This window comes from Coturnix japonica, chromosome 1 (assembly GCF_054131305.1).
Source record: "Coturnix japonica strain WE chromosome 1, WE-NBRP24, whole genome shotgun sequence".
Taxonomy (NCBI): domain Eukaryota; kingdom Metazoa; phylum Chordata; class Aves; order Galliformes; family Phasianidae; genus Coturnix; species Coturnix japonica.
The window spans coordinates 2,137,838-2,160,137 of NC_140663.1; the positions used below are offsets into that span (position 1 = coordinate 2,137,838).

Sequence of the window (22,300 nt, forward strand, 5' to 3'; positions counted from 1 at the left end):
TTTTTTTTCTGCTTGTCCATCATCCACGGGGGAAATCTTCAACCATCCCAAATAAATGTCATCCATCGGTTTCATGAATCTTGTACTATTTTGATCTTGGGACTTAAGCGTCCTGTTGACTCATAGAGCAGGAAAAAAAAAGCAACCTTCCATAGCTCTTATGGAATTTGGCTGCTTTTTGGACCTGAGATGGTTGCCTGACCTGATTAGAACCTATTTTCTGTTCAACGCGAACTGAAGTTGCTGTGGCGTTGGGACATCAGAAATAATCAGGGCCTATCACTGCGAGTATCAGACTGGAGTACAGCATGGAGACAATGAGAATGTCAATTCCAGCTTTGGCTACTTGGAATTGCTGCACCTTGCTGTAGCACTACCCCTCTGTCTCTGACTTAGCTGAAAAGTCTTTACTCAATTTCACTTTACGCTGAAGTTTCTTTTCACAGTTTCCTACCTGAACCATTGTAGGGAACTTGTGCTAAGGAATTTATGTCTACACTAAACTAATCTACAGGCCCCAGTACTTGTATGTGATCACCCATGCTATTAAATTATTAACATTTGTAGGCTCTTTGTGTAGTCAAAGTAAAGACAGTCATCAAAGAAGTGGCTTATGGAGTCTAATATTAAAGTCTCAGAGTATTCTCTAAGGGTACCAAAGCCTTTCACTATTAAAGATGCACCTGAGAAGATACTGGAGCAGGCTGTCCAAGCCAACTGTGGGTGCCCCATCCCTGGAATGTTCAAGACCAGGTTGGATGAGACTTAGGACAACCTGATCTAATGGAAGGGGTCCCTGCTTTCAACAGGAGAGTTGAAACTTAATGATCTTCAAGGCCCCTCACAACCCAAACTGTTCCACGAGTCTCTAATTTTATGACCTGAAAATTGGCCTCTCAGTCAAAATTAGGCTAACTATGGTGCCAGACTCATGGCTGGGAAGCAGTCAAGAGCAGCCCTGCTCCTGCCAGTGCCTTGACTTTGCCTGCCAGTCAGATTGCTTTGCAAGGATCTAGCTGCCAGCCCTGGATTCGCAGTTGTCAGAGAATTGGCCAAAGGGTACAGACCTGAGAAAGGGGATTCCACTTTCCTCACTGCACAGACACCTGCCAAGACTGGCAGATGGCAACCACAACATCCTGAATGAGCGGCAGGGAATACCATTAGAAGGCCCTTTCAGCCATCCAGTCATATGGCAAAACATTTGGACACAGCAAATAATTGGAAAGGCAGAACTGAGATAACTAAGGGTCAGACCCTTAATATCCATACTGTTTCAGTGTTGAGTAGGTGTCTCCAAAGCTAATTTTCACCCACTTCTGAACATGGGTGATGGATGCAATGAGGAGTGCTCTCCCATTTACAGATCCCCTCTGCATGGGCCAAAAATACTTCATGGCAATAGATAGCTCTGGAGCTCAGAGGGTGCTTTGGCTCTGCTGCCTAACAGGGCTTCTGCTGAGTGAGATGCAGCAATCCTACCCCTCCTAAGGTCTGGCAGAGGTCCATGCTGTAGTGCAAATGTAATGTCGTCAACCACCAGAACCACTGGGGCATCCATTCATTTCACATTAGGGCTCAGAGACCCCCCAGCCGATAGTCCACCACCCTACAAACAAGCCATCCATGCTCCCATTGCTGCCCTTTCATTGGACCCTGCTCTCCCATGAAGTTAGCTGGAAAACTTCTGGAGGCATGTGTTGGCATATAGCAACTACTGCTACTGCTTCTGTCACTGTCAGTCTACTCTGAACCTAATCTGACACTGTTTCTGTTGTGTCTTGGATACTCTGTGGTTGGACTATGTCTAAAGCGTAATATATTTGCTAGGAAGAGGGACCCAGTGATGTACCTGAAGTAGTTTGGTTACTTCAGTTGATCAGTTTTCAGAACTACGAGTGTGTGTCTTGGTGACAAAGAGGTCTCATACTGCCTGATAGGATGATGTTGTCTTTAAAGAGGTAGTTTGATTATTCTCTTTTTTTCTTGACTTATTTCTCCAGATCAACCCAGTGACCGGCCCTCGTGAAGGAGGGACAAAAGTGACCATCCGTGGGGAGAACCTGGGGCTGGAGTTCAGAGACATTGCATTTCATGTTAAAGTGGCTGGAGTGGAGTGCAAACCTCTGGTGGAAGGGTACATCCCAGCAGAGCAGTAAGTTGGGTGTGTGGCAGACAGCGGGCCACAGCACATCTAATACTGGTTATTGCTACCTTTGGGGTCTTTGAGGAGTCCATTCCCCTCAGCCTCCCTAAAGGCCATTCCTCAACAACAGCTCAGGAGCTAATAATCCATTTATTAATGTCTTTGGGTTGTATGGTTCAGGTGATCATCATGACATATGCCCTAAAATTATCTATTTTTAAAATAACAGCCACCACGAGAGCATTCAAACCCAGTTTGTGAGGCTGCAGCTCCAAGAAGCAGCTTTCTCTCCATGCAGGAATAAGCCCTATAGATGCAAAGGTGTCTACCATGCAAGATTGGAGGACAGAAGAACTCATGGAGCCAGATCTCTGTCCAGTATTTGTCTAAGTAATTAAGTGATGGTGTGGTGATTTACAACAACCAACCATCTGCTTCATTGAGTGCCACCAGAAAATAAATAAATAAATAAAAAATAAAGCCACTATTTATGAAATAAAAAATAACTTAATGCACAGTTTGGTTCCTGGACATGAAAGCATCAGAGGATGTGATAAGTTTACAGTCCATTTCCTATGAACATGGACTATTTGCTCTGATTTCATCTCACTTAGTTTGCAAATCCATCCCTAAACCTTTGATATTTTCTCCACAGGATAGTATGTGAGATGGGGGAGGCCAAGCCCAGCCAGCACGCTGGATTTGTGGAGATCTGTGTGTCCGAATGCAAACCAGAGTTCATGGCCAGGTCTTCACAGCTCTACTACTTTATGGTAAGATCCTGCAAGAAGATCTCCTGGGCTCTGAAAGTCCTCAGACCCTGATTTGCTTCTCGGTGTCTGTTCTCTGACCAGACTCCCATTTCTGTGCTCTTCACTGCCATCTTGAGTACATCGAGTTGTTCCTTCCATTTCCTTTCAAAATCATTTTTGTGAGCAAAAATAGCTCTCCTAATTAATGTTTTAACAATCTATTAATAGTTCAAATTATTAGTCCAGCTACAGTTTGATACAGCCATGGCCCAAAATAGTACAGAAAATCTTCATTAATAGTTAAAACTGCTATGTAGAAAAGTAAAAAGGAAGAGAAGAGAGAAGAAAGAAAGAAAGAGAAGTATGCAAAGTAGTTGGAAAGGCTTTGGGCTCTTTTTTTGGACCACCATACTGGTGGTAGTTCAGCCTGAGACTATAGTTTTGCCATGGTGAAAACCTCATGGAAGAGAGAAGCAGAGTCCAGTGCATGATGCACATTTGATTTGTATTTTTGCTCCTTTCTCCCCTTTTCTGCCTGCTTTTCCTGTCCAAAAGACCTGCTTATTTCTGTAAGACCCCTTGCTGGGGACATGCAAGCATTGCCTGGCCTTCATCTGTTCAGATCTGTGCAGGTCTGAGATGAGAGGGTCTCTTTGTTCCTATCAAAAGCTCTCAACTCCTGAAAGAGAATGAGTCTTTTCTGGAACAATACACATACCTGAGCATTTGTTCATGGCAAAGAGGACTGGTAATGAATGTAAATATCTTAGATTTCCCCCTTGATCTGCAGCGATCTCCATGATTTCCAGTGTCTCTCGGGTGTTTCTGTGATGTGGGGAGCATAGAAATACCTAAAGAAGTAGCCTCCACCTCGCTGACAGAAGGACTCTTTCCAGGACATTACACTTCAGCATGTCACCTTTGCTACACTTGAAATTGCTGTCTGATGTTGATCATCCGTGTCCATCTGTGACAGCTTTTCCCACCGCTTGCTGGCTTTCTGGCTGCCAGCTATCCCAGCCGTGCACAAGCATGAAGTCTACAGGGTTTTCTCTGTTGCATACCTTGATACCTTTGTGCCTGACAGAAAAAAAACAGCGATGCTCCCCAGCCTGCCCATCATATGCCCCCTCCTGTGTCCATTGCTTTCATAGTGGGAGGTATTTATTGGCATGGCTTGGCTTCCTCTGATATTCCTGCCAAGAGGGTAGAGATGTTGTTGCAAACATCACAACATGCCTTGGCGTCCTGAAGTGGTGAGTGGCAGCTTTCAGGGAAGGAAGATGTTTAAAAACCAACGATGGACATCACCTGGGAGTTAAGTGCTGCTAACCAGACACACAGCACATCCTATGGAAAATTGCTTTTGCAAAAGGTTTGAAGCAAAACAAGGGCAAATTTGCCCAATAGGTTCCGCCTCCCTCTCTCTCCTGTGAGAAATGGAAGGGCTGATTATTTGTACTCAATGGAATATTTTATTTCAGTGCTTTGCAAAAGAGATAGCTTAATTTAGAGATGGTAGAGCAGTTTGCCTTTATTTTAGCTCAGTGTGATTTGGGCTGCTCTGCCTGCATCTCTTCTGGGCCTGCTCCTAACATCTGTGTTTCAGGAGAGCATTTTGAACAGGCTCAGAGAAGGCTGCATACTGCCTTTCCAGCTGTTGCTATTGAACCAATAGAAAGGATATCTGGGTGCATGAACTGTGTGGGTCAACGTGTTTCTATGCCCTTATAACCAGGATCAGTGATGTGGGAGCCATGTTCTCAATATTCACCACAAGGTCAGTTCAGACACAGCTCTCATGGCAACTTCTCTGTGGACAGCTTATGCCAAAGTGGTGCTAGAAGAAAGGAAAAGGTTCCACAGTAGAGGAAAGTAGTCAAGACTCTAGAAAGATACAGATGACTGGGAGTTGGACTTGTTGATCTTTAAGGGTCCAACCCAGGTTGGAAAAGACCTCAAAGATCATCAAGTCCACCCTCAGCCTAACCATAGTACTGTAAATCTAATAGCTCTCTAAATCATATCCATGAGCAAGATCGTCACAAGATGCATCAACACTTTGCCAAGGAGCATTGCTGATATAATTTCAATATGCAAGAGCCCTCAATGGGGCATAAGCATTTATCATCCGCTGGGGAGAGGAAAAGAAATGCCCATAATGTCTATACTGGGTAAAGGGGTTCAGATCTTTAACTCAAATGTCATTATCTGGTTTGTAAAGCATCCAGTATTGCACCAAGTGGGCAACTTTCAACCCATTTCCTCCCAGGTGGGAAGTGGTCTCCCAGCATCCATCTCATGGGTGGCAGTATTTGCTTCTATGACCATCAGTATGGAATTGAAGAGGCAGTACCCTCAAAGTAGAGAAGCCCTACATACTGAAGACCCCTTCTGCATTTTGGATCCTGATAAAAGCTATTAGAGAATAGTCACAGTAAATGTAAAAGGAACAGAGCATGTATTTGTTCTTCATTTCTTCTCATACATCTTCCCAGCCTTCAGCAATTGATAGATGAGGGACTTCTTGAGGCAAAATAGTTTCCAAAACTCCATATCAGAAACAGACAAGCATAAACATAAGAAGTGCTCAGCTCTGTTGATACATTTTCTGCTGGGCTGTAAGTCTGATTTTCACATTCAGCTCTTTCTCCAGGCAGCAGCTTCGTATTGAACAAAAGCAAAGAGGAAACCATGCTGCTGTTAACCAGAAGGGCACAGGGACAGGGAGAGCTGTGCATGTGTGAAAGAGGGAGCTGTGGTGTGTGTCAGGCATTTTATAAACAGGGATTAATGGTCTCCAAAGCTCAATAAGGTGACTGCATGTTGTACCTGCTCATTCAGAGGAGCCGAGGAGAGCTTCAAGCATTTGTGTCATCGTTCTTAAAGAGAGGGGGGGGGAGGAAAAACCTTCATTTAAATGCATATAGTGGCTTTTCACTTGGGACTGAGTGGAAAGTTTTTCTATTAAAATGCAAATGAAAGAATAAACTGTAACTCCAAGTTTCTCCCTGAAAATGGATGTCTCCTCTCTGCATTATGGCAATAGGGTGATCTGTGCTTTCAGAGTGCAAGTATTTTATCTTGCTTTTGGGAAGAATGGAGTCGGAGGGCAAGAAAAAGGTTTTCGATTCAAGGCCCTTTAAGGAATGGTGCCCATCTTTTAATATATTGATGAACATCGTATTATGGTTGGAAAAGGGGCTCAAACAAGCGGGAAACAGAGAAAATATACTCATCTGGACAGCATTCTTTCTCATGGCTGCAGTATTTGAGAGGACAACTTAACATGAGTGATGCTGTGCTGTATCAGTGTAGGGCATGCATGCCATGTGAGATTGTTTCAGCATCAACGTCTGATAAAAGAGAAATGTTTGGGTTCATGTGGGCCTGAAAGAGTTGCATGTTCAGATGCTCTTAATTGCAGCTCTCCTCCTTTTAGGTGTCCTCCTGAGCTACACAGCAGGACCTGTTTCTTTGGTAGATCAATGAACTTTGCAGTAATCTTTTCAAGACACAACAGTTTTCAATGCTTGTGAGCTCTGTAGTTTTCTTTGGGGGCGAAGAGACAATTCAATCCAATGAGACAATTCAAGACCCAGTTTATCCTACAGAAATATTACTAAAGAAAGCTCCAGAGTTGTATTAAATAGTGGAGATAAGAGTGGTCATGACTGCAGTTTCCCCAGGCTCGGAGATGACTTTGGAAGCTCAGAGCATTTCTGACTGGTTACAAGGGCAGGCTTTATTCTGCAAGGATTTTGAGATTTAGCCTTAGGTCTTGAGTTCATCTTACCAAAGCTGTCATTCAAGCTCTGGTGGAGTCACCATCCCTGGAGGTGCACAGAGTGCAGATGTGGCACTGAGTCATATGGTTAGTGGGCATGGTGGGGATGAGTTGATGGTTGAACTAGATGACCTTAGTGGTCTTTTCCAACATTAATGATTATATTAAGGGACTGGGGACATTCCAGGCTCCTCTTTTACCAGGAAAATATTGGCATCTTCTGAAGTCCACCTAATGTAGTTAAACTCCTGTGGGTGCCTACATTTCCTTAGCACTGTAGGTACCTCTGCTCATCTCCTGTGCTTTCAACATGACCTTTTCCTTTCACAGACTCTGACACTCTCTGATCTCAAGCCGAAGCGGGGACCTGTGTCGGGTGGCACTCAGGTGACAATCACGGGTAATAACCTCAATGCGGGCAGCAACGTCATCGTGACCTTTGGGCGACAACCTTGCCTCTTCTACAGGTACATAATGAGTCCTTCCTTCCTTACATACCTGAGCCTGAAATATATATAAGTTGTTACAGTCAATAGACTTATTCTACAGCCCAGACAACCTGTCCTTCGAGTAATTCTTGGCAAAACATCTGTTCTGCAGTGGGTCCTTTGCATTATTCCCCAGCACAACCTTACTGAGTATGTTGTGGGCTGGGAGAATAGGATTTTTTTCATTGTTTTGATTGCTATTTGATGTGCTTTTTCCATGGCTCCTTGTCAGATTTCACTGCAATTCTCCACGGTCCCATGCTTTGCTACTTGCTCTGAGAGTATGTAATTTAAAAGATTCATTTTCATGTCCCTGCTTTAGAAAAAGCAAAAACGAAAATCTGACAACATCAGTTATAAGCATTAAAACACCTCCCTTTTATCCAAGAATAGTCCCATAGTGCTGAGAAACAGATGACTTGTAACATTTTAGCTCAGGGTTGGCTCCTGTTCAATTGCAGTTCAGAGGCTTAATGTCAGTGTTACCTGCTGAATGTTCCCTGATCCCTGTGAGAATGAGCCTAAATCCAGTTCCCAGGGGCTCCTGCAGCTCAAAACTGCCCAGTGCAATGCACTTTGCTGCCAGTATTGGTGGAAGCTGAAGATAAAGTTGGCACATTTCTCCCAGCTTGTCTTTGGCAGAAGAAGAAGGGCCCATTCACAGGGAAGCTGGGACTACTGTCCTGGGGCAACGTGTTCCCATCTCTTGGCTGTTGGGATCCTGTTTAGCTGCCTGTCATGACTGCAGAGTGATTTAACATCTATAATGCACGAGGGTGAAGTCACAGCTTGTGATTTAAAAGGCCAAATGGGAACCACAGCTGCTTGGGGTTGCTTACAGAACAGACTAGGGAGTTTTAGAAGGGATTCAGCATGGTTTACAGTGAAATTTAAAGAACACTTGAAGGTTTCCTTTGAGGTGCATGCCATGCTACAAGGGAAGGTTGCACTCCATTTTATCTTTCTAGGGATATGAGATGAGGCTGTGCCACAAATCACAGTACTGGGAAAGCTGAAGGTGGTAGAAGGTTGGATTTTTGGCTCTTTACTGAAGGCAGCACTGCTGCAAAATTCAGTCCCGGGGTTGTGTTTGAACCTTGCCCAAAAGGAAAACATTTACCCAGAATCCATTTTAAGTAAAATCATGAAATGCTTCCCACTGCATTAGCACTTCCCATGCAAAAGTCCCAGGCATGTCGCAAATGGCACTTAAACAAGGCTTACGGTCCTAATGCAAAGTAAACTTTATTATCCCAGACTGGAAAGCTGAGGTGCAAACACTCCCTTTTATGAGCTGCTGCTGAATATGCCTGCAGGCAGGAAGGAAACATCCATCATGTATTTAATCACACAGAAATATTTCTGCAGCGAGGTCTGTTTTGGACTTCCCTTGAGATTCGGTTTATGTTTTGAGACCTGAGTAATATTGGCTTGTGTAGTTTTACTTAAGCTGGTGGAAAGGTGATGCCATTTCTCGTGATGAATTTGTCACGCAATACTTAGTATATTCCTGCAGCAGTGAGTTTCAGCACATCATAGTTAATAGGTTAAGATCACAGGACATAGGAGTAAGTAATTGGGTTCTTACTGGTTTGCTTCTTGCAGATTCTCATTTATATTTACTTGCTTCCTCTCACAGGAGATCCACCAAGCACATTGTCTGTAACACCACAGCCTCAGATGAAGGCTTTGAGAAGGTGAAGGTGTCTGTGAGAGTGGACAAGGCCAAGATACATCAAGAGCTGCAATATGAATATGTGGAGGATCCAACCATCCTGAGGATTGAGCCCGAGTGGAGCATCTTCAGGTAAGCATCCCACAGACACATCACACCAGTTCCTTTTATCTTCCACTGCATCACTGGTACATTTGTGGTGGTCCCTGATACTGTAAAATGCTTTCCAAGCATTGGGTTCACCAGAAGACACATATTTTTCTAACTCCTTCACAGAGCTCAAGGACCATGACAGCTGGTAGATTTGCCTTCTGGGAAGATATTAAATGCCAGTAATGTTCTGTATACTCAATACAGCACCTTGTGTGCTCACAGTATTGCAAACATGGGGCCGTGTGTACCCCTGGGACAACATTTCCAAAGAGCCTAGTAAGGAGTGCAGTTGCCCACCAGAAGCTTGCCTTGGTGTATCCAGTACCCAAATGCTACCTATCCAAGTGATATTACATTCTGTTAAGGCTTTTGTATTCCTAAAGACTTTGGTTCTTACTCTTTCTGGTCATGACTTTGTTTTGGCTTACATTGGTCCATACCTTTTAATGGCCCATTGGTCATGACTTTGCTTAGGAAAGAGAGTAGTACCCGGGTTTGAAGGCATTTTGTTAAAACCTTCATGTGCTTGCTGGCTTAGGACTAAGTATTCCTTGTTCGGCTATCATGCTTTGAAAGCTCCAGAGCCATTTCCTGAGATGAAACACGAATAAAGCCCTGTGCCCTGCTCTTCTAGAGATCCTTCCTCCTTGTTGGGTGCTTTTTTTACTCTTCATCCCATTGCTGCTGCTTTGTTTAATTTGGAAGGTTCATCTGAAATTGTTTGAGAGGAGCATTTGTCCTCGTTTGTGGAAGAAGTGAAAACGAGACCCAAACTCTCTCAGAATCCTGCAGAAATGATCTCAGGAAGAGGGAAATTGGTTATTAAATGCACTGGTATTTCCTTGAAAAGATACACAATAAGAAATCTTAGTGTCCCTTCATTCATCCACTGTAACTCTCTGCTCTCCTGTCAAGCAGGATTGATTGGGGTATCTGGGGATTAGGAGCAGGACTCGTAAATCCCATCAGTTCAGCTCCCCTCCAGAAGATGTTTTCACAAATCAATTAGTGCCTTTAATTACCGTGAGGGAATTTACCGATTTAGCTGGATTGAATCTTTACACATTGAGCTTCAAGCTTTCGTGTCTGGATTTTCCATTTTGAGGTTTTATTTTCAGTCAGAGTTCAAGTTATCAGTAAAATGAGAAATCACTTTATTCCTTATTAAAGTGAGTTTAGGGCTGGTTAAAAGGTGCAAGATTGACAGCCAAGGAGAGTGAATTCCTCTGTTATTCCCCAGGAAAGTTACAGAATAGGGCCCTTCCTTCTCCTGGCTTCAGACTGGGAGATGAGAGGAGAAGACCTACTCAGCCTTTTGCTCCTTGGTTTCTCTTCTGAAGCTCCCAGCAAGAGACAAAATGCATCCAAGAAGAGGCTTGAGGTGTACTGGCAGAGTTTTGCTTGGCCATGGAATGCAGAGACTCTATCCCATTGCTTTCTGATGTGAATCTCCTGTCACCTCTCCCAGCATAGAGCAAATCAAGATGTGTTTATTTCGTGGGTGCTACCTTACTTTCAGGGTGTGTAGCTGATAGATTGGATGACTGAGGCTCTTATCTGTCTCATCATTAAGGTACAGACTTTCATTTTTACTTCCTTTGGTATCTCTAAAATCAGAAATCATCCACTTGATTGGTAGCATCTAATTTTAACCAGATCTACTCACCCCACCTCTGCCTTCCTGCCCTTTCTTTTACACCTTTGAATCACTCCAAAAGGTTGTAACCTCAGAGGAGAATGCAGTAGCCGGAATAGCATCTGTGGTTCAGACTGTCTGGGATCTTTTATGAACTATCACTATTAATTTGTGGAGCTCTGCCCTGCAGGCTGTAATGGAGGCAATTAGGGTAAGGCAGCCTCAGAGAGCTGGGTGAACACAGTGCCAACTCAAGTACAGAGAGTCAAACAAGAAATAATTTAATTGAAACATATGGATCTGGTGATAGACTGAGTAGGCTCTTCCTTCCTATATCTGTTATGCAGTGTGATTCATTGCAGCAAATGCACTGTGCTTCTTTGATTCATCACTCCTGGCTGAGGGACTAAGCTGTTTTGAGGGACAGATGATTGCTGCTAAACCAGCATTGCAAAATTAGTGAATGAAGGTACCCAGACTGGCTTAAAACCTTCTCAAATGCTATTTTCCAAGACAATAAGGAAAAGATTACAGATGATTTATTCCCATAGTCAAATAATAATAATAATAAAAGACTCAAGCTGAACAGGCAGGTAACTAGAGCGTTATAAGCTTCCATTAATACTTCTTATCAGGATTTGATTTGAATTATGTCCAGCAAATACAGAGATCTGCAGAATGAAAACTGCTTAGAGCTTTGGGGACAAAGAAGAGTTAAATTAAGAAAGTTCCTGGTGTTGGTATCTCCAACTTTTTGTTGGTGAGCAGCATCTGTCACTGTTTTGGTCTGACCTGAGCAAGAAGTGGCTGCAGAGGAAGACAGTGGGCAGCAGATCTCACACAAATCCAAGCAACAGTTAATTTGCTTGATTTGCTTGCTAAACTGAACCTTTAGGTGGGTTTGTGTCTTCAGTGGACGTGACTACGAGGGTGGATAGTGATAGGACAAGGGGGAATGGTTTTAAACTAAGACAGGGGAGGATTAGGTTGGATATTAGGAGGAAGTTTTTCACACAGAGGGTGGTGACACACTAGAACAGGTTGCCCAAGGGGGATGTGGATGCCCCATCCCTGGAGACATCCAAGGCCAGGCTGGATGTGGCTCTGGGCAGCCTGGTCTGGTGATTGGCAACCACGCACATAGCAAGGGAGTTGAAACTGGATAATTATTGTGGTCCTTTTTAACCCCAGTCCATTCTGCGATTCAGTGATACGAATTCTGTGATTATTTCAGCTTTATTTTTGCATAGGGTAAACCCCTGTCTGATCCACTGCTCTTAGTGTGCTTAGTAACTCTGGTCTGAGCCTGCTAAGCTCAATTTCCAAAACAAATAGAGAATTTTTAACACATGAGTTTAAAACTGTATGCACAGACGTGGTTGATTAAATAAAAGGATTTATTTATACATACACACACTCATATATGTATATATTTATATATGCACATGAATTTGATATGTCTGGAACACATTAAATTGTTGAGCAAATATATGAAATCTCTTCTAGTTTGAGTCAACAGAGATTCATAAAAATAATACATAATGATAAAAATAATAAGAGCCCGCAGCCAAAAACCCACATGAAATGAGATAACGGATAAAGAAAAACTTGGTTTGTGAATTAATCTTCTGGTTTCTGGAAAGCAAGGTCTCCCTGGATGATGTCAAGGATATCTAAGTTGCAAATGTGTTCTAGGGAGAAGGTATTTTTTCTGTAAGGCAGTGATGGGAAAGTTCTCTCATAAGTGAATGTGTGACTTCAGAAGAGATCCCCTGTGTAGTACAGAGAGCTCAACCATTCAAACAGACCTCACAGATATGGCAAAATATACGCTTACCCCATGAGAGATTTCTCACCACTGCTGATGGGTAGTGAGAACTTGAGGTACTCTGCAAAGCTCACAGGCAGATGTGGTCCATACAGGCATTGATTGAAAGACCACAAGGAACCTCTCAGAGAAGTGTTACAGAAGCACCTGCAGAAAGATGCTGTTTTGACAACACTCGTTGGTAGAGCTCATGGCTTCACCATTACCTATTGCTAAAGACTTGATGTTTTTGGTTCAAATAAATGTCTTCATGTCTCAGAAAGTTGGCAAGGACTTTTTTATGACAATGGGGAAACCCTCCTTGTACCATCTTTCCTGCACCTATTCTTAAGGTGACTCTAGATTTACAGGCCTCTTGAGCAACTTTTAAACTAGTAAATCTTTTAAACTAGTCAGATCTATGTTTTTGTAGACGTACCCCTTATTCATACCATAGCAAGTAGACATACCTCTTATCCATACCATCTAATAATCTTTCTTCCTTGAAAGGCAGAGTAGCTTCATCCATTCTGTTTATTGGAAGTACTCACTGGCCTTTGCTATACCACAAACCATGACCAGACATTGCCTAAGAGAGTGTTAAGACAGTTTGAACCAAGCCAGTTTACAGCTTAAAAGCACTAATGACCACCAGCCAATGTATGAGCTGATATCATGGCCCTGTTGGGGTTATCGGTGTGGAATTAGCTAGAGGGGCTGAAGTACAGTCTGGAACAGGCTGCCCAATATGGTGTTGAAACTGTCTTCCCTGGAGATGTTTAAGAAGAAGGTAGATGTCTGTCCTCTGGTGTTTTCTCCAGTCTCATGTATAACACACCTTTTTCACCTTTCATGCGTGCAGAGGCTTACCTAGAAGTTGGAAAGGGATTCTAGGCTTTCTTTTCCCCATCCCATATAAATATAACTGATTTCTGCATGACACCTTCCTCGCTCTCCTGAAAATCCCACCACTGAAAGTGGTGTTCATTGCAGATGGAGGCAAGAGAATGGAAAGAAGAGTGTTTCTGAAAGCTCTTTACTTCTGGTGACATTGATTGCATGGAATGAGAACGGCTCAGTTGATGTCTTGTCTTCTTAAGCTGGTCTGAGAGAGATGTTACAAAAGCAATTAAGTCTACCAAAGGCAGGGTTGTGGCTTTGTTGCCTAGGTCACCCAATGGAAACCAAGTCTGAACACATCAGCTCTGTTTCTTCTTGGTGTTGCAGACCTGGGCTCCCTGGCAGAAATGAATTAGGTGGTTCACTGAGGTCACATTGCCTCATGCGGAATGATGCTTTCTATAGCATGTTTAATATGCAAGATGGAACTACAGAATGCAAATAAGGTAGCACTGAATCCTCAAGAGTTGCTTACACAGGACAGATTCTTTGAGGGTTTATTAAAATCCTGACTTTATGCACTATAAAATGGTCTGTGGACCATTCTGAAAAGCTTCTTTTAGATTTTCTGCTCTTCTCACCTCCACAGTTTATAGTTATTTAGTCCTAACAGAGAAGATCAAGATGCTGCTTGGTGGAACAGTTTCTGGAAGCATTCAGTTTTACATATTTCTCCCTTTATGAATGAATTAAAAAGCCTTGTTTTGTTTGCCTTCCTGTGGTACCATGAGATGTGGTCAGACACTTTGTAAACACCATTTAGGAGTACAGATCACCCACTGCTGGTCCATTCAGTCTTAGTATGTATTAATTGGTTTTATGCTCTTCTTTTGTTTCTCTTACTCTAGTGGCAACACACCCATTGCAGTGTGGGGAACTCACCTAGACCTGATCCAGAACCCTCAGATCCGGGCAAAGCATGGTGGAAAGGAACATGTCAATGTGAGTACTGCTACTAACCTATGAGTGCAGGAGAAGACATATCCAAGATGTTGATAGGTGCTGCCTAACTGCTGTGGGTGCTGAAACCTCCTTTTGCATCCAGAGAAGCGAGCGTGATTTCTTTAAGAAAGACATAAAATGGCCAATTAATAGAGGCATGGAATGGCTTAGGTTGGAAGGGGCCTTAAAGACCCAGGTTGCCACCTGTTAGACAGGGCCATGTTCAACTTTACCCTGAACTCCTAACACTTCCAGGGAAGGGGCATCCACAGGTTTACTGGGTGACCTGTTTCAGTGCCTCACCACTCTCTGAATAGAGAATTTCTGCTGCAGTTCAAACAGTTGTATACACCTGCTCCAGCAGAGCTTTCCCAATCCCTTCCAGTCTCAAATTGCTGATAGGGGTGGGTTATGCTTTGAAGCAGTGAATCACCAGCTTGTCTCTTGGTAAGCAAAGCTTTTCTGCTCCCCAGTGTCCTCTTGTGAGTAGAGGAGCTAGCATTTCATCAGAAGATAGTAGAGCCGGAGGCATTTTCCATAAACTCTTCTTGTGTTGGGTTTCTCTCTCCAGAACTGCGAGGTGCAGAACAGCACAGAGATGACCTGCCAGGCTCCCGCATTGGCTGTTGATCCAAGTCACCAGTCTGAGCTAGCTGAGCGTCCAGAGGAGTTTGGCTTCATTCTCGACAATGTGCAATCCTTGCTGATCCTCAACAAAACCAATTTCACCTACTACCCAAACCCTATCTTTGAGGTTTTCAATCCCTCAGGGATCTTGGAGTTGAAGCCAGGAAGTCCAATCATACTGAAGGTGAGATGGGGACCAAGGACTGGATAAGCATGGTCAGACACATGCTGCTTACTGCCATTTGGTGTCTGCCAACAACCTACTAATCATAGTGGCATCAGCATCCGTGCTGTCTTCTGTAGGATTTTTAAGGAGCTTTTACTTACTTAGTAAGTGAGTTGTGAACTACAAATGTTGAGTGCAATGTTAACACCAGAGTAATAGAATTAGAGATGGAAGGAAACTCCATTGTAATATGAGGTTTTTTTGAGTCACGATACTCCTTTCTATCCAGGGCAAGAACCTGATCCCACCAGTGGCAGGAGGGAATGCCAAGCTGAACTACACTGTTCTGGTTGGTGAGAAGCCCTGCGTGGTGACTGTATCAGATGTACAGCTGCTGTGCGAGTCCCCAAACCTCATTGGGAGGCACAAGGTGATGGTAAGTGATGCTTGAAACTCATCCATTCTTCTTCCATGGGTTGCATGGAAGGGTACAGCAATGTGTTTCCTTCACCATGTGTTTCCTTCACCATTTGCCTTCTGTAGAACCTGGAAATATCAGAGCCCCTTCTCAATACAATAACCATACCAGTCAATCCTGGAAGAGTAACTTGGAGATCTTTGCAGACAGTGGGGAACCTTTTGAAATCATAACAGTTTAGGAAGATTTTCCTCTTTCTTTGTGCAGAAGAACCCCAGATGCTTATGTGAATCCATATGTGTAACTTATTCCCCACATGACAGACTGTATTAAATTTATCAGTTTCTAGCAATTGACAACATACTGGTGGCTAAAATTTGTGCAGGATATGGACTGTAGTCTGACTTTGAGATTTTGACATCTATACAACTTTGTATGATCTTGCATATCCTTCCTGGAAACCTGTAAAAAATGAACCTAGTGATTACATCAGAGGGAGCTTCCTCCTCTCTCCTCTGATTTATTCACTTCTTTACTTTCCTCTCAGTAATTTGCATGCCTCAGTGCTCTTGCTTGATAAACAGCATACCAGCAAACTCGTCTGGGTTGTGCAGAGCTGTGGGTGGAAGCAAGACATAGCTGACAGCAGACATACAGATGATCAATGCTTCTCATTGCCCATGATCAACTTTCTTCCAGCTCTCTGTTGCCCTCCCAAATCTGATATGTACTTATTTAATTCAGTGTAACGACATTTGATGAGTTTCATGGAGACACAATGCCTTCCTCTTTAAAACAAGGGGGATTTTCTTTTAGAGAATTGAGAGTTTATGGTGACTGTGTCGAGTCCCATTTGTGGCTGCTGCTGGGAGACCTCATATTGGCTACTTTACTTTCCTGTTCCATATTTTATCATTTGGAAAATAGAGTTAATAATCCTTTTCAGCCACACACGTACTGTGGCTCTCAATTCATTGTAAAGCATTTTAATACAGTCCAAGAACAATAGCAAACATGAGATTTACTCTGTGTAAATATGAAAGCTTTGGAACAGATCAATATATTTTGCCTGTAATTTTCATGAGTTTCATTAAACGTACGTTAAATCAGAGAGGGATAGAAACAATCCTAAAGAGATAAAACTCAAAGTCAGGTGAGCAATAATCAACTCGTGGGGATTGGGGAGGGTGAACATCTGGCCAGGCCTTACTAATTGGAAAGACTCCTCTGTTCCCACAGCTTGGGACAGCTTAAGAGAAACTTCAGAGAAAGAAATAATCCCTTTTTGAGGATGCTGATCAAACAAGAGATACTGCTGGAAAATATGAGAAGGTGATTGCATTGAAGCCTATTGATGAGCATCGCAGTTAGGGGCAAGTTACAGATTTCCTTATTTTAAGCCAACAATGAGGCAAGCCTTTGACAGGATCTGGGCTGGGAACCAAACACAGAAGCTCAGCTGTGATGGAGGCCAGTGCCCAAGGATGTAACTTACCAGGGGGACAGCTGGGCTGGGAAATGCCTCCTCCACCATGGCACAGCAGCTCTGTTTCCCATATATCACATGAATATCACTCTGATGGTTGGGATAATTGACAGGTAGCTCTCTCAGGTCCTTCCCCTTCTTCTGATGATGATTTCCTGTGCGACCTTGAGCTAACTGCTGAGCAAACTCTTCCCTGCAGAGTGAAGCAGCCTAGATCTGAGAGGGGGCCATGGCACTGAACAATGTGATTATTTCAAAGGGAAGGAAGAGTGACAGCCACACATGTTGGTGTCAGCATGTTTTTGCTCTACTTCAGCTTTCTTTTAGATAATCACCGAGTTAAATACTTGAAAAAATATATATTAAAGAAAACAACACACACACAGACAAAAGGCAGAGCAGTGGTTGATAGTTTAAAGCCTAGAGAGAAGCTCTTATTCAAGTGAAAGAAACATAGATAAGGAGGATCCATGTGTAACCATAGTAGAGAAGGCCAGCAGTGTAGAGTTGTAGGACATTAGAAGGAGTGTTGATATTCAGATATTCACTTACAGACAGAAAGTTACACTGATGTCTTTGTATAGTGAATGGAGAGATGGTCAAATGTACTGACTGACATTCAGGGCACAATTCATGCCACTCAAAGGCAAATACATTTTGTTCATGCAAGCTTGCACTAGGAAAGACACTATCATAGTCAAGTTTCGTACAGTAGGAGTTAAAGAAACTCTCTCTTGAACTGCTATAGGTGGTCCCTACATCTTTGCTAGAAAAAAAACTGGCATCTGCCATAGTGCCATTTGGAGAAATACCAGTTTAATAGGCTGAACAAGTGACCAAATTGTTGTTTAATGGTACAGAGTTTGTTTGTCTGGAAGTTGATTTCTTGGAAAAAGTGCAGGACCTAAGAAATAAAGTAGGTTTATTTCTCTATATTCTCCTGTTTCATTTTAGTGCTCACAAGTAGTATTACAGCCTTGCAGTCTTTCTTCTCCAAGAGACACATACCCTTAGATCATGGCAGTCTGATTTGTGGACTGTGAGGATTTCTCAGTGTTGGAAACATCTTTTGAGAGGAACTTTGCTAGACGTCTACCTCTAGGAGTCCAGATCCTCTTACAATTAATGGAAAGAAACAGCAACTTCCTCTGAACATCTCATCCTGATGACAAAGCAGATGTCAAAAGCAACTCCTACGAATCACATGCTGAAATTGCCTTTTCTCTGCACTGACCCTAAAAGCACGTGATGATGTCTAACTCAGATGTGCTCATCAAAAGTTTGGTGAGAGAAATCCCACTCATGGAGCCAGGCTGTTCTGTGGGTTTTGAGGACAGTCTTGCACTGGGGTTTGGGTTGGGATTGTTTGACTCTGGTCTGATATTCCATCAAAGGGCTCATTTCACTGCTAGATCTGGATGAAAAAGGCCACTGTAGGAAACAGAAAATGATGATAATGACTCCATTTATTGATCCACCATGACAGGAAGGAAATTGTGCAAACTAGTGAGCCAATTTTGCTGTCATCTTGGGAGGATTTGAGACAGTGGCCTATGTCAAAAGGCAATAGCTTCCAGTGAGAAGATTAATGTTTGACTTTGGAAGTTTATCTTAGCTGAACTCGCCACATGCCAGTACCAAACATCTACCCTTTGCAAGCTTTATGAAGTGGAATTTAACTTTATATCTTGAATCAGAAAGGAAAAATAGGAGCTTCTGCTTCCTTGACTTACATGGGTGCTAGATTGTTCCTTGGCCAATGAAGATGCTCTACAGGCATCCATGTCATGCTAAAGAACTTGTCATCTAGCAGTATTAATTGCTCAGATGAGCTTAGGTTTGGTTTAGTTTCTCGTTTTGGGCACTGTTGCAGACTCCATGATCCCTTTTAACTCACGATATTCTATGATTCTATGTTTTGAGAGCCTGTCTCCAAATACTTAGAGGCATTCAGGGCGTAAGAGGACCTTGTGGATGGAAATAGCATATTCCATATTGTCACCTTTAGTCTGACCAAAATAAAAAGATTCAAGCTAGGTGGCACTGACCAAGACTCACTGAGGAACAGGCTACAGCCAGTGCTAGTGGAAAACAGAACTCAGAGGCTGCAACTGAGGCCATAAATAATTTCCAGAAGATGGTAGGAATACAGAGATTTGTGTCCCCCTGTGGTAGTAAGAGGCTCTCACCACGTCATGGTACTTCATACTGCTTGCATGGCATCTTCCTAGGTTCATGCTGATCCATAAGCAGAGTGTTCCCATACTAAAGCACACTATTAGAAACTTTCCTTATATATCTCAGACTAGTCAGTAGTACTTTTCACACTGCCACTCAAACTTATCCTGTTTTATAGATAGCCTCAAGCATCCTTGCAGTAGCCTTGAACAAGTAAGCACCCTGTGGGATTACTTTTGGGAATGGTGTGCATGTTGTGTAAATGGGCTCCCAACAGACTTTCTTGTTGGGTACACAGCAGTACTGCCCGCAGGGTTTCTTTCCTGCTATTAAAAGCAAGATCTCACAAAGACACTTGTCCCAGTGTCCTGGGAACCTCCTCTGACTGGCTGCCTGTCCCACTGGTAAGCATGCAAAGTCCTTTAGCTCATGTGACACAACAGAGCCTGCAGCTAGGTGAGGGGCTGCAAAGAGCATGGGCCAGGCTCTGTGGCTTTTGCTTTCCAGATAGAGTTTTCTCAACTTGAAGAGTGGAAAGTGAATTATGACTCTGATTTCTGCATTCCCAATGCCCTAACCCATAATGAAGTTAGGGCCCATCAGACCATACCCAAGAATCACATATCTTGTATGCATTCTGGGACTGATATCAAGACAGTGCATTGCTGTTTAGGATGGGGGAGAAAAACCCCAAATGATCCCTACATTGATGTATACATGCTTTGGGACTGGTAAAACTTGTCTCACTAAAAATCCTCTGCTAATCTGGTTTATGGTGGCACTACCAAAATAGCTGCTTCCTAGTGAGATTTCAGATGCTTTAACCATTCTGTATCCAAGTACTTCATATTCTCTTTAACTTGAGAAGTCATCTTTTGTGTGTTGAGTTTGATTTGCTTAGCAGCCTTAATTGGGATGATGATGGACTTCATCTGTTCTTCTGCTTGTCCAATGCAATTTTATCCTGCCTTCCCTCTAGGCTCGTGTAGGAGGGATGGAGTTCTCCCCAGGGATGGTCTACATCTCTCCAGACAGCCCTCTCAGCTTGCCAGCTATTGTCAGCATTGCAGTGGCAGGCGGCTTGCTCATCATCTTCATCGTGGCTGTGCTGATTGCCTATAAGCGCAAGTCCCGAGAGAGTGACTTGACCCTCAAACGCCTGCAGATGCAGATGGATAACCTGGAGTCCAGAGTGGCACTTGAGTGCAAAGAAGGTATGATGAGGAAAGAAGGCTGATGTAATGTCAGGAGAAAGGAATCCAGACTCAAAGCTTTGAGCCAAAATATCACAGAGAAAACTGAGACTGCTCTTGTCTAACTTCTTCTTCCTCTCCATTTGTTGCTTCTCCATTTATGTCTCATTCACGTGAGGCTGAATGTCTTTTCCATTATGATGAGAGAGACCTGAACTGTTACTGATGTATGTTTTGTTGGTTTTTGTGTCAGCTTTTGCAGAGCTGCAGACAGATATTCATGAGCTGACAAGTGACCTGGATGGAGCAGGGATCCCTTTCCTCGATTACCGAACCTACACCATGAGGGTGCTATTCCCTGGAATTGAAGATCACCCAGTCCTCAGAGATCTGGAGGTATCAGCCTTGTCAGCTGCAAGATGTGTTGTGACAGTGGAGGGGACGTGATAGCTTACAATACTGTATCTTACCAGGGACAAAACAGTACCTCATTTACAGTCTAGATTGGAAAAGGATGATTTTTACTGTATTAGATGTTAAATTCTGTTTGATCACTCATCTGTTCAGAAGAGTACCATACATCTGTGTGAATTATTAGTTTGCTGCCTTAAGCTCCCTTTTGGTCTCCATCCTGAATTTGATTTTTAGACCATGGAAGGGCCAGGAAAAAAGAGTCTTAGAGCAGAACTGTATACATGTGTATCACACCAGCTTTGTCAATTGCTGATGCCACCCAGCATCATTTTTTTCCTGGCAACACCTACAATCTGCATTCTCTGAAGGAGATTCATCTTTGCTGTGCTCTGTGGTTTGCAGGGAGGTCAGATATATATGGCATCAATCTGCCCATAACCCAGTCATGTGTGCCTCCTGCATCCCAGCTCTCAATACTGCAGCAATGTGAGGATGGCGAGACACTGCCCATCTCTGCTAGTGTCTGCTTGCTGCCTGCATTACCTCCTTGGCAGCATGAGTTTTACAGGCCTAGATCTCATTATCCATTCTGGTTCAAGGCTTGGCAGATAGACAGGACCTGCTCTAGGGATACTTGAGCCAGAGAAACAGGTCATACACTATGGCCAAGGCCAGCAAGGTCCTTGGCTGAACTCTCTTCAGAGTCTCTGGCAAACTCTGTGCCTCAGAGAGGTTCTGGCATGCAGGGTTTCCTGGAGGCAAAAACTTGAGTTAGTTGGCAGAGAGGAGGAATAGGATTTGGCACAGGCAATTTCATGCTTGGTTGATTGTATAATCAGAGGTTCCTGCTACTTTTTGCTTCTATACTTCAAGAGAGCCAAACTTCATCATACTGTAAGGTGAGAACCATTAAAAAATGAACTGGAAGCAATGAGGACTTGTGGTAATGGCTAGGAAGCTGCAGAACACATTGGTTACTGTAGAGATTTGCCTTTGGGATACATTATAGCCTCAAGCTGCTTTCCCTCAGGAAATGCAGCTCAGCAGCTTCAGCAAATGAGCACACAAGATGAGCAGCAATTAATTTCTCCTCCATGTACATACAAACACTTTTATCATACCCACAGCTGGTTTCAAAGTGTGTATTCATTAACTTCAGCCAGCTGACCACCAAAGAGTATCTGAACGCTACAGAGTTTTTAGCATGGATGCTCTCATATGAAGATATGTGCAGAGAGACACAGAGTTAATGTTTCAGTCTGCCACCTTGGGCACATTCAGACTGAACGGGACTATGAGCTACTTGATCTAGCTGTAGGTGTCCCTTGTTCATTGCAGGGAGTTTGAGTAGATGACCTCTAAGGGTCTGTTTCAACTCAAACAGTTCTATGATTCTATGATCTCCCCTTCCTAATTATCTTTTTCTGTTTGGTTTTCTACCCCGTTAATCCACTCTATTGCTTCTATAGTTCTTTCAGTGTCAAAGTCTTAGGATACAGGTAAACAAGGGAAAGCAGTTTCCATTCTGCTCC

General features: G+C 43.2%; 1 protein-coding gene across 3 annotated transcripts in view; it reads left to right on the plus strand.

Annotated features, from left to right (window-relative positions):
* Window positions 1-22,300, plus strand: part of LOC107313179 (plexin-A4) — a 403,220-nt gene that overhangs the window by 331,149 nt on the left and 49,771 nt on the right. For all 3 annotated transcript variants that reach the window (XM_032449091.2, XM_015861239.3, XM_032449104.2), the window contains exons 13-21: window positions 2,004-2,155; window positions 2,802-2,919; window positions 7,016-7,152; window positions 8,813-8,980; window positions 14,193-14,286; window positions 14,858-15,097; window positions 15,369-15,515; window positions 20,141-20,375; window positions 20,608-20,750. In XM_032449091.2, the coding sequence (XP_032304982.2) occupies window positions 2,004-2,155; window positions 2,802-2,919; window positions 7,016-7,152; window positions 8,813-8,980; window positions 14,193-14,286; window positions 14,858-15,097; window positions 15,369-15,515; window positions 20,141-20,375; window positions 20,608-20,750 (1,434 nt within the window). The remainder of the gene's footprint in view (window positions 1-2,003; window positions 2,156-2,801; window positions 2,920-7,015; window positions 7,153-8,812; window positions 8,981-14,192; window positions 14,287-14,857; window positions 15,098-15,368; window positions 15,516-20,140; window positions 20,376-20,607; window positions 20,751-22,300) is intronic.